Source organism: Dermacentor albipictus, chromosome 1, assembly GCF_038994185.2.
Source record: "Dermacentor albipictus isolate Rhodes 1998 colony chromosome 1, USDA_Dalb.pri_finalv2, whole genome shotgun sequence".
Classification (NCBI taxonomy): domain Eukaryota; kingdom Metazoa; phylum Arthropoda; class Arachnida; order Ixodida; family Ixodidae; genus Dermacentor; species Dermacentor albipictus.
The window spans coordinates 473,471,431-473,484,074 of NC_091821.1; the positions used below are offsets into that span (position 1 = coordinate 473,471,431).

Sequence of the window (12,644 nt, forward strand, 5' to 3'; positions counted from 1 at the left end):
GTTATTTGATTCAATTAGAAAAGCTAATTTCACTTTTTTTGCCACCACTTAGAAATATCGGTTCCAGCGACCCTTCCTTGGCTTCATTGTTAATGGAACAAGCACGTTCCACGTCTGACTTCGCTTTCTGATTTTTTTTTTCGAACGTTTCTTTTAACTTACAGTCGAAGCGCGGGTCCAGTGAGAAGTATGAAATAAAGAAAATGCAGTTTACGCAACTAACGGAAAGACATAAAATACTGCGCACCGTGCTCGCGGCATGTGGCTCGGGCAGGGCGCGTGTCTGCGCCGGTGACCATAATTTCGCGGATCGCAGGACCCCAAGCTGCGCCTACACATACACTCACATACTCTCTCTCTCTCTCTCTCTCTCCCACACACGCGCGCACACACACGCGCGCACGCACACACACACACACACACGCGCGCACGCACAAACACACACACACACACACACACACACACACACACACACACACACACACACACACACACTTGTTCTATGCCTCTACGCGGGCTTTGGATCGCGTCAATATATATATATATATATATATATATATATATATATATATATATATATATATATATATATATATATATATATATATATATATATATCATTTGCTGATATAGATTGTACGACGCGCCGTCGTAAAGTAGGAGCCTTTCTGTCGTATGCCTTCGTTCTCTCACTTCTTCTCTCCCTCCATTTTTACTCATTTGCCCCAAGTTTCGTTAACGCAGTTTTGTATGCTGCTAAGTCCTCTCATTGTAGGCGACCATTTGCCCCATGTCTTTCTGTCTTGTCTGGACTGAGCAAGCGCGTGCGTGGGAAAGGCCAAATGACAACGGCCCGCAGCTCTATCACGTCGCAGCGAACGGTGCGTAAAGTTGGGAAGGGGGGCAAGGGGGGAGGGACTCTATCGAGCTAAATACTAGGGCAGAGCGCAGCGCCTCTTTCGCGCAACGAATTAAGACGAACTAAGTGGAAGGAAAAGGCACGACTTACGGCACAGTATTCCGTGGGAGGCGCGCTTGTGGATACTTCGGTAGGATGTACCGTTCAGTTTTCTTTGCGCTATCTAAGGTCAGACGGCCGCCCTCTTCACTCTGGCGTAGGATGCAAGCTCGAATGACGTTAATTAAGAATCGAGACTGGAAGCGGCCGCCGTTATCTGGTCCTTTGCTTTTCTCCAAGTGGCGCGAGCCTCTTCTCTTCCGAGGGTCCGGCTTCGTACAACGCCCGATGGCGCAGCGCACATGGTAGAGCGCGGGGCGAGATGAAAAATAAAGAAAGAGAGGGAGAAAAGAATGTCCACTCGGAAACTTCCCCTTCACTTCTCTCATTTTCTTGCGACAGCTTCGCAAGTTGTGCAGCTTTTTCCTTTTTCTATTTCATCTCCCCCTCCTCCACCCACCTTTCGGCCAGGCGCTTTCCGCTCACGTGTGTTCGTTTCCGTTTTACTTTTGGGCTTTGCGATTTCTGACTTAGACTGGCTGGTAAACGTCTTCAGCGGAAGAGGAGGAGGTGGAAAGAGATAGGGAAATAGATGCATACTAGCAAGTCCAACTTCCGCCTTGCTACCCTGTTCTGGGGAAAGGGAATCGGAGATAGAACCAGAGAATGGATAAATAGAGAGAGATAGAGAAAATAAGTGCGCAAATTAACGCATTGTATGGCGCTACAGCTTTTGAACTGACCGCTGCCCTTCAGAGGAAATGAAAAGCTCAGCCAGGTTACACACGTCACTGATAATGCGGGCATTTGTGCACAATAGCTGGGAAATCCACGATCCTTTCCATTCTTCAATTATATACACATATAAAACCTGTCACAGAGCAGCTAGAAGAATTATATAACACACGAGCACTTATTCATAAGGCTTCTGGATTAGACGTACGATGTAGATGAACCTGATAGACCTATACAAGCATTTCGCCTGTCACGAGGCCGCTTCTGGCGGGGCACCGAGGCCCGTATTACGTTCACGCGCAGGCGCTTGTTAACGCGTACATGTGGTCGTTACGCCATTCCGCCTATTCCAGCTTCCGACAATATCAGCCAACGGGAAAGCTAACCTCAGGGACTGACGATACACGATTCCCTCGCTTAATAATTCAATGGGTGCCGGGGTGATGCCCGAAGGCCCGCGCTTGGCAACGGCAAAGCCCTCCTCGATGAGCTCGCACATGCTCGAAGAGAATTGCCGTTAACGCGAATTATTGCGGTGATATGCACAAACCGCACGAGCCACCATAGACCGCCACACGGGCCGGACGAACATAATCCTGTCGAAATCTCCCGCGTCTGGTTTATGCGCGTGTCTTCTTTTTTGATTCGCTCGCGCAGGTCAATGATGCTGTCGTTAATGCTGCAAACAGCTGGCGGCTATCATGGCGACTGGCGGTGAGCAATGAGCCGGACCCCTCTTCCAGTTTGGTTCTCATTACACGGATAGGCATACGCAACTCACAGCAACCGCCGCACACGAGACGGTGCCTGCAGAAGTCGCCGCCCCCGTCTCCAAAAGCACTCGACGCAACTTCGCCGCCGGGCTCCAAATACGCGCGCGGTTAAGCACTCGCAGCAGCCGCGCCGGAAACTGCGGACTCTGGACTTCCGGCGCCGCAGCTGCCCGACACAACAGGCGGCTCTCTTTACGCGAGCGCGCCTGAGCAAGCGCCGCCGAGGCACCGTGCGGCCCCAAACGAGGCGGCCCCGCGAGCCGCACACCGTCGGCTTCTGCGCCGGCGCAGCGGTCTATACCGGCACGCACTCGCTGCATGCTTTAAATGGCCAGAAAATTTTAGTTAGTCATGGCTGGGGAATGTAAACAAAGCTAACTCTTCTGTGCTATATTACTCTCATGTTAATTCTATTGTAAAACTATAGATGTCTACAAACTCAAATATTAGAAAAAAATTAGTGTTGCGCTGGACTCGAACGTGCGTTGCGGCGGTGAGCGGAGTGTGAAGCTACAGCGCAACGTGTTCCTTTCCCCAGGTTCAACTCCACCGAAACCTGCTTCGCACGTTACTCGTTCCGAAGGTCCACAAGTCTGTCACACCGGAAATGCAAGGCGAGAATAAATTACTCGATTAGCGCTTTCCCCCTCAGTGCGGACGCTCAATGCACCTAGAGCAGTCTGTATAAGAATATATAGTAATTTATTTACAGATACTGTCAGCTCTTAGACAGAACTATTACAGGAGTGGAATGGAAATGTATAATAGTTAACATTGTGGAAAACAATAACGTCGGATATTTTTGCATTCGCGTCTAACCGGTGAAGCGACAAATTAATAGCACCGACTAACGAATAAGCCAATTGTTAGCAAATAAACGCACCAAGTAATATATATATATATATATATATATATATATATACGAACGATGTTAGAACTGGGTCCGTATTTACACATCTTTTCATCTGCAAGCTATCTTTTAGCCGGCTTGCCTTTGTTAATGATATGACCAGCATAGGAATTGCCTGGAACCACCGGCTGGAACTTCAGGTTACAAAGAAATATAGCGTAATAACTTTTTATGAATACGGGTCTTGATCTTTTTCAACTAACAAACTGAGACATAGCTTACGCGTATTTCATTTTTAACTGCTTTATTTCTTTCCTCTTCACTTATGTGGAACAATTAACACCATACGCAACCTGAAAACATCTGACCACAAAACAACAAAATTACAGAGCTCCAAGACGTTTACACAGTTGCCATGTGAGGCAAACTCACTTCTTTTTGTCCCACACAGTATCACGAATATAAGCTGGTCCACCTTGGCAAATTTATGTCAAAAAAATTGACTCGCCATTGCGGCCTACGCGAAAGGTGATGTTTAGCGAAGCTGTTGCACGACCGCCACTACACCTGCCGAGGGGGGTATTCATGGTTCGGATGCTTGCTTTGAGCTTGTTTTTTATAGGAGCATATGCTGTTCTGTATGGTGCACGGATGATTTCAATGACTGTGTCCACTGTTCGCTTCACTTTGCTGAGCGTTCGTAGCCCCTGCCTTACTGGGGTATGAGCAGTTGTATTGTCTGCTTGCTTACGAGGTTATGAACCATTGCTGACGAAGATAGACGCTTGTTTTGAGCTTGTTTTTTATTGAAACGTACGCTGTTCTGTGCTTTGTAGGCGTAATTCGATTGAATGTATGCACTGTTCGCTTCTCTTCACTGATCGCTTGTATAGCCTCTGCATTACGAGGGGAATGAGCCATTGCATTCTTGCTTGCTCATGGGGGATATGAGCCATTGCTAATGTGACAATTTTGTGAAAGTGCGGTATAAACTGATGTTTTCTGTCTCTCTCTTTCACTCTTCATTCCCCTCCCCACATGTAGGGTAGCAAACTGGACTCAATCTGGTTAACCTCCCTGCCTTTCCTTCTTCCGTTCTCTCTCTCATTGTTCCCGGAGAGACACAAAAAATGCCGACCACCGAGAGGCTAACAGCTTCGCTGCAAAACTTCAGACCCTCTCACAATCCCTGCTCGATTACAAATGCTTTTGCATGCACTATTAATTTCACTAGCGCCCGCGCACGGAGGCTTAGGGAAAAATAAAACCATAATTTAAGCTCCTTTTTTTTTTGTTACGGCGCCGAGCGTGCGACTACTAATGTTGGAAACGTTAAAATGAATTTAAATAGAAAGCATCTGGATGAACGCGGTCCCCTTACGCCTTGTTAGCTCTCTTCATCAGCAAGTCAATCGGGTGATATCAAGTTAGTCTTGCAGTCTCACGTCGCGTGAGGCGAGCGCCAGGGTTTGTGATCTAGCTGGCCCTGGGCTATCTTGCTGGTGATGCTGACCAGGGCAGCGATCAAGGCGACACGTGCAGTGAATACGTAGCAGCTATTCCGGCATCTTTGTTTTACGTACGCGTTTTCTTCTCCTGCTTCCTTTCGATTACTTCTGTTTCATTTTATTTTATTTTCTATTTGTTTTCGTTCTTTTTCTTTTTCCTGCGCGTTGTGGGCAACGCCCGCCGCATTAAAATCCGCTCGCGTTTTCATTCCGCTGGTCGGAACATGCGTCGGTCGGGTTAACAGCATGCAAGTCTCTGAGCTCAGTTCATATACATACTATCTGAATTAAAAAAAAAAAAATGTAACCGCGGAAGAAGAAAAGCCTAAACGTGTGAAATGCACCGGCCACTTCAATTACTCTAATCAGCAACGAGACCCGCAGAAGCACGGGCGCGCACCAGGCTAATTATGCATGCGGTGATGACGCACGCGCTTTAGTTTTAATACACGAGCTCTTGTTTGTCTCCAGCGCGCGGGGCAAAGCGCCCGCCGCGCTTCCTCCATAATCACCGGCGGCTCGTTTTACGATCTCGCAGCAGTTACATTAACTGGCGCACGCTTGACTGCCGGTGTTTACAAGTACACAAACAAACTGGAGGAAGGGGTTTTAAGGTCCGCTCATTTTCACTCGCTCTCAATGTCCGTCGCAAAAGTTGTACGCCATGCAGTGAAACGTGAGCGCTTTAAAACATCAAGTACGAGGTTTTCTTTATTATTATTTTTTTTTCAAGGCCCGGCTTGTTGCGAAATGAACGCCACAGCGAGAATCCGACGACGCCGTCCCTGGTGTGCCCGCCAATCACGTGAGGGCGCAGCTGTCAATTCTGACCTATATTGTAAGCGCGCAGGGAGCACGAGCTTCGAACAACAGAGCCTCCCGCGAAGCATGAAGCTGTCGTTCAATTTCTGCACGCTTAGGGGCGCATTTGCAGCCGAAATTCATCGACGAATGAGTAACGCGCACGGTACAACTTTCACGAGCGACAACAAAGTGCGGCAATAGTGCAGGAACTGTTTGCAGCAGGACGCGCAGACAGACGTTCGTGATGCAGGCGGGCAGGGAAGGAAGCGAGGGCCTACACCGACGATCTCTTTTGGCGAGTGGATCAGGCGATTCGAGAAAAACTGTCGGTTCACAATTTCTGTGTTGAGTGATTCGTTTCGCGAAATTTCACGGTCAGCTCTCTATACCACCGTGACTGAGACACTCCAGCACCGGAAACTCTATTGGATCAGAGCGCACAAGAAATCGACAGGGACTGACACACTAAAGACACCACCAACCACCCTTTTCTTTCTTTTTTGCTCTGTCAGTTTCTCTCGATTCACTGTGCGCTGTAATCCAATAGATACGTATAACCAACTGGCCCACCAGTTCGTTCAGCAAAGTCTGTGCGAGGTGGGTTCCCAAGATGCTGAACCAACATCACAAAACACAGCCAATGGACGCAGCCTTAACTTTCTCCAGCGCTACCACGATGAAGGAGAAGGTTCTTTTAAAAAGAAAATCGCCACGTGGGACGAGACATGGGTTCGTTTCGAAATTGAAGAAACAAAAGAGCAATCCCAACAGTGGATACATTCTGATTCCACGAAAGCAAAGAAGTTCAAGGGAACCTTCTCCAGCAGAAAGTGCATGGCTACTGCGTTCTGGGACAGCGGCGGTGTTCTCTTGGTGAAATTTGTGGAAAGTGGCACGACCATCACTGTAGCCTTGTGCAGCCTGACTGCCAAAGGCAATTCAGAACAAGCAATGAGGAATGTTGTCATCGGGCATTGTCCTCCTTCATGACAATGCGCGGCCGCACAGTGCAGCAGCAACAAAGAAGCTCCTGTAGCGTTTTCGATGGGGAGTGCTTCATCACCGACCGCACAGACCGGACTTGGCTCCCTCTGATTACCATCTCTTTGCTCACAGGAAGCGCTGGCTAGGAGGGCGGGAGTTTGACTCAGACAGCGAGCTGCAGACCAGCGTACAGAATTGGCTCAAAGCGCAGCCGGCTGCCTCCTATGGCCAGGGTGCAGGAAACTTGGCACCACGCTACGAGAAATGTCTCAATTGGAGCGGCGACTGTGCAGAGAAGTAGCTGGAAAGTGTACATAAATGTTCCAAATAAAACAGCTTTGATTTTCACTGTGGTTTTCATTTGGCGACCGATCGGATCTTGAAAAAGAAATATAGTTCTCGTAGCTTAACCCAAGACGACCACGCTGCCACATCGTTGAGTGAGTGGTTGGCCATGCGATCGCCTTTTTGTGCAATTACCTTTACAGTTACTTCATCCAAGAAATCAATCGACAAACGCGTGCACCTATTTTAGTGCGTAAGCATCCTTTGGCGAGTACGCCAGGAAAATCTGTCCGTAACGCGAAAAGTATAATGCCCTGTATCTGCACAAAAATGCGTAACTTGAGAAATTAACGCATTTAATCGTTATGCTAGCGTAAATGCAGATGATTGGTAGCTTTATAAGCGATAAGAAAAATACTGAAACAAAAGAAAATATTGATCAGAAAGAATACCCATATGATCAGATTTACGCACACCCACAGGGATATTGAGGGCTCCATAGAAAATGCATGGATAAGTATATAATAGGGTTGGGCCAACCGAAATTTGTGGGTGAGCCAAATGAAATTTTGGGGTGGGCCAACTTAAAATTTGTGGGTGGGTGAATTGAAATTTGGGGGCATACTCGCGCATACTTAGACAACTCCAGTGGAGTTTCTGCGTAATCTTTTGGGCTGCGCGGACTAGTATAACATAACATAGCACGCAAAGCAAATAATGTACCTGTAACGTTGCGCTCGTATATGTCGTCCAGATACAACGTCGCGGAAGAATACGGGAGTTTCCGTGGCGGTCTTACCTGCAGAAAGTGAAAAAGAAACAAAATTTAGTCACGGTGTCACATGACGAAGGAGGGTTGTAGGACACACATACGCCAGAGCAAAAAGGACGAAAAAGAGATTGTTTGCACTGCAATGACTCACATCGAGTTGTAAACTAGTAACAAGCCGTAAATAAAATGAAAAATTCAACGCGTGTGCTTTTGTGATTTAAAGCACGGAGGCAGCTATATATTACGTCGTAAACACCACGGTGAGACCTTTGAGATCTTGTCTCATGGTACGGGACCGTAGTTACACAACACTACCTGCCTAAAACGGAGGCAGTTAGTTCATCGTTACAAAGGTTCTCAGTTCGAATCGCCATCTAAACCACGCAAGAGTCGCATCTATTTATAAGGGTGCAACATTTATGCAGTCAAGAATATTACGCTTATAACCAGGCCACCCATATGGGGAGCTGCGCGTGGTAATTCTTCCACTATAGTATGTCCGGATACAAGTACTTTGGCCTCATCTTCATACTTAACATGTTGTGGTCAAAGCATATTGAATTCATGCAATTAAGCACTAAAAAAAAAAATGGGCCATCTAAAGCGCACATTGCGAAAAGCTCCACGTGAAACAATATCGCTAACATATAAATACCTCGCCCGACCCATTCTCGAATATGGTTGTCCCATCTGGAACCCTTTATAAGGTATCAGGCATTAACACCCTCGAATCAGTTCAAAAGAAAACAATCCGTTTCATGTACAGCCCTTTTTGGCTGGAACTTCTCAACCTAATCTCACCTTGTCGAAATAGGTCTCCAACCTCTGTCCAAGCGGCGCGATCGTGAATGCCCTAAAATATTGCAGAATCTCATTAACATCCCACGCTACTCATTAACTAACAACGATCGGTCTCCCGCTAAATTAAAACCTACTGGGAATAGCCACAAACTTAACCTCGCACTATTTCAACCGCGTACTAATCTATTTAAATAGCTTCTTTCCCCGTACAATTAAAAAATAGGGAACTTACTACCAGCTGAAACCAAGTCGTTGGCTTTACAGAAATTTTCGTATAAGTTATTGACGCTTTGTTTATTATCGCCTGTTGTATCTTTGATTTCGAAACAATCATGATGTCTACGGTGTTGAAGTTGATTTGGGCAGAAAAATGTTTTGATGTTACATTGAATGTGCAAAGCCACTCCTGCGATAGCCAAATCGGGCTGCTGTGTGCATAAATAAATAGTGGACAGCATGTCAACCATTAAACATCCCTGAAAGCCGACAAGTACAGCCGTATCATCTCTTCGAATAATATTTTATGACAAATACAGATGCCATAAGGTCAACAGTGTCCTCCTTGAACAAAACAGGAATTATGGCTCATCATTCTTATCTTTGCAAGCGACGCAATGTCGTCGGCGTCACACCAGTCGACAGCCAGCTGCTTAATCTTGACACATCGCCGCGAAGTCACGCAAGCTGAAAATGTTATCAGACTAGCACGCCTGCGAATGCCTGCTACACATGTTTCCCAGTTATTACAGCAACGAACACTGTGCAGAAAAATGCGCACTCCTACACAATAGCAGACAATTACTCCCGCTCCTCCACCCCTTGCGCAAATCGCATCGATCAATTACGCAGTGTGAGCACAAGCTTGCACGTAAAAAAGGAAGGCATCTTTCTTTTTTTTTTTTTGTCGGCATTACTCACGCAAACATCCATCTTCGTCCAGCTGTGCCAGCATTTAGAGCATGTATACACAAGAGCTGCAAAGGAAAACAGCGGAGGGAACGCTGAAACGAGCGCCGACAAATCCCGCGCGCCAGTCAGCACGCGAAAACCGTGCCTCCCGTCAAAGGCGTGCTGATTATGGAAGCGACGTGAATCGTTTCGCACACACAAACAAAACCGCAGCGCGCGTGATTTCTCGGAAGCACAAAGCTCGACAGAATACGCGGAAAGCGCAGCTCGACGTAACGTCGAAGTGAGGCAGCCGAGGGGGGGCCAGAGGGTGGAGAACGGAGCGGAGGAAGAGCTGTACGCGAGAGGGCGAGCAAGTGCGTCGAATGGCGCACTCTGCGCGCGCTTGCGACCGTGTGCTCGCCCGCGCAGGCCTCGCTGCGTCCGTAGCTGTGACCGAACGCACCGCGCCGACCCCTAGCCGCCCCCCCCCCGCCCCCCGCACCGAGGGGCCCAGGCAACCACACCGCGGGTTGAAACGACAGCGCGGCACTTACAACACAGAAGCAGGCACCGCACTGCCGCGAGAACAACGCGTTGTTGTTGCAGCAGCAGCGGTGGGAGAGGAAGAAGGCAAAGGGCGAACTCGGCGTTGTGTAATTGCAGGATCGGCCTGTTCGCACTAATTACCGCTAATGAAGAAATAATTAAAGCGAGCGCGCGACCCCCGCGAGCCGGCTGAACAACAAGCGATCGCGAGAGGGGGACGGGGGGGGCGGCGTTGCGGAGGGGGATGCAGCTTTTACCGCCTGCAGGCCAGTCGATACCAGCGCACGGGCCGCAGGCCGCGTTGTTTGCCGCGTGTGCTGCCCGCGGGCGCGGCTTGCAGCGGCAGCAGTGCGGGGGACGCCGGGTGCAGCGGACGCCGGGGGGAGGCGCTCTCGTTACCGAGCGCGGATGGAGGGGAAAGGGAACCGAGCAGACCGAGGGCTCGCGCTGGTCAGAAACGCTGCTATACACGACTGGCTGCTAGCACGGGGGAAGAAATACAAAAAAAAAGAACAAGAGAAAAAGTAATCGTCACAAAACCGCTTTCGGGGGGGGGGGGGGCGCTGCTCTATATAAGCGCACCGGGGCAATGGCTGCACGAATTTGCATCTTAAGACATTGCATGGCGAGACACGGCGCAAACGTTGCATACTTTTCGAATAATAGAGCATGGTTTCAAATCAACCCCGCGAGCAGGTTTCGGAAGAATGCAAGACGGGACGACTGAGAACGCAGTCCTAAAGAGCGTTAACTGCAGGCGGAAAGAACGTTGAAGCACGCACCTAGAGATATTGAATTGGATTGTTCCTTACTGCGCCTCAAAACAGCGCGTTTGCATGCTAACGTCTGCAGGCGCGGAGTTAGGGGATCGTACGTTCACACAATATTAAGCCGTCCGGCGTAGAGAAAGATAACTTGAAGCTGGGACCGTTTGATCGGGATTATACTAGCACGGCCACCATGCTAAACAAGGAAAGACGAAGTCGAAGAGGGCAATGCTGACACTACCCGCATCCATTTCGCACGTTCTTGCGCTTCGCGCTTTCTAGTCTTGAAGCCGTACTCGTAGAACAATGTAAAAGCTTAGAAGGTCAGGAAACACCGTATATTGCATAGCGGAGCGGGAATAACAAACGAACGTGTATATGCCACAAGCCTGGCGTCAACTGAAGCTCAGTAGGGATGCGAAATAGAATGAACTGTAGAGGCCATCCCAGGATGATGCCTATATGTGCATATAAAAGCAAGGAAACATGGAACAACAGAACGCAAGAAACCAGGAGAGAAAGACAAATGAAAGAAAAAGAAAACCCGTCAGTTGGTCCGGTGCCGCGAAGGTTCTGTGTAGTGTCTGAGATGTGTTAAACAGATGTTAAGCGATGAATGTCACGCTATATCGGTATGTTATACTTATGCGATACTAAAATGAAACACCAATCTCATGGTTAACGGAGTCGCCACTGGCCCGAGAAAAAAGGAATCCGCAAGAAGGCTTATCTTTCTATCATAACTTCGCTCTAAACAATGCTTAGCCCTGCCACGTCTTTCATGGTTATATAGTGCTTGTGACACTGTGCCCGTTTTCTAATTATATTTCGCAGTTACTACTTCGTCATGCACTGCAATGACATATCGAAGGCTCCCACTGCGTTACTGGGGATATCGTGTCTGCGCATATCTCGATGATACTGTTATTTATTTATTTATTTATTTATTTATTTATTTATTCCCCCCCAAAAAACATACCTGCATGTTCAGGCCTTACGACGTCTTAAGCAGCGGAATGCAATCTCACTTCATGGCTTTGAAATGCCTAAGCATTTCTATGCCTACCCATAGAGGAAGCACGTCGGCCTGTCACGTAAGACGATCGCTTTCAAGACAGGGCCCGCAGTAGCGAGCGTATTCACCTTCCTGCTGCCTCTCGCTTCAGCGCGAACCAAGCGGCGAGAACAGGGGCCCGCGCGGCCGCGGTTTACGCCGCGGCCACCGGACTACGGTTGATTACGGTTGATAATGACTCGACGAGGATGGATACCGATAACGGCCTATAATGATCGGAATGTCATCAGTACACCTAGCGCCGCCACCTGCAATAGTCTGCTTGAGTCATCAATTCACCTTATGCCGCCGTCCACAGCAGTTCGTGTCGCCATAGCGGTGTCGTTTATACCGGTCGGATCAAGTTTCATAGCATTGATGGCTGCGTGGAGATGAGCAAGTGGTACGACACTTACGCGTACTACGACAAATGGCACGGCTTTGCGATGCCGGCACAATAAGCAAAGCAATGCTCTCGCATTAAAACCGGCCAACCAGTCTGAGGCCAGCGGGCCTTCGCGTAAACAGCGTGCTCGCCACTGCGTCGAAGTTCACCTGCCTCTCACTGACGAAGACCTCACGAGAAGCAGCCCCCGAGGACACAAATCAAGAACGCGCCGAGCCAGAGATTGGGGTAAGCGAGGGAATCCAACACGAATGTTCAGCGCCGTCTTCAGCGCCGCTCTTGAAGCGCCGAGATTTGAGGGCCAGATGTGCGCGAATACCCGTCCCAAAACGCCGGGGCGTCATGACGAAGTACTACGCACCCGCCGCGTCTCCTATGATATCTGACCTCATTGCTTTAGTGCCATACGTGAGTTAGCGCCCCGCGTGTGAGTCTGTGCGTGTGCTCATGCGTGCGTGCGTACGCGCGGCCTTAAATTATCAGCGCAGAACGAATAAAGAACACTTAGTC

The 12,644-nt window shown here is 48.7% G+C and overlaps 1 protein-coding gene across 2 annotated transcripts in view; it reads right to left on the reverse strand.

Annotated features, from left to right (window-relative positions):
- The window catches only part of LOC135908902 (uncharacterized), a 636,710-nt gene that overhangs the window by 578,439 nt on the left and 45,627 nt on the right, over nucleotides 1-12,644 (reverse strand). The window contains exons 1-2 of one of the 2 annotated variants that reach the window (XM_070532479.1): nucleotides 9,389-9,518; nucleotides 7,621-7,696 (exon numbers count right to left, since the gene is read on the reverse strand). The exons of the other annotated variant lie outside the window; for it this stretch is intronic. Of the exons in view, the coding sequence (XP_070388580.1) occupies nucleotides 7,621-7,696; nucleotides 9,389-9,422 (110 nt within the window). The 5' untranslated portion in view covers nucleotides 9,423-9,518. Of the gene's footprint in view, nucleotides 1-7,620; nucleotides 7,697-9,388; nucleotides 9,519-12,644 lie in introns of those variants that run through there. 2 annotated transcript variants of the gene reach the window in all.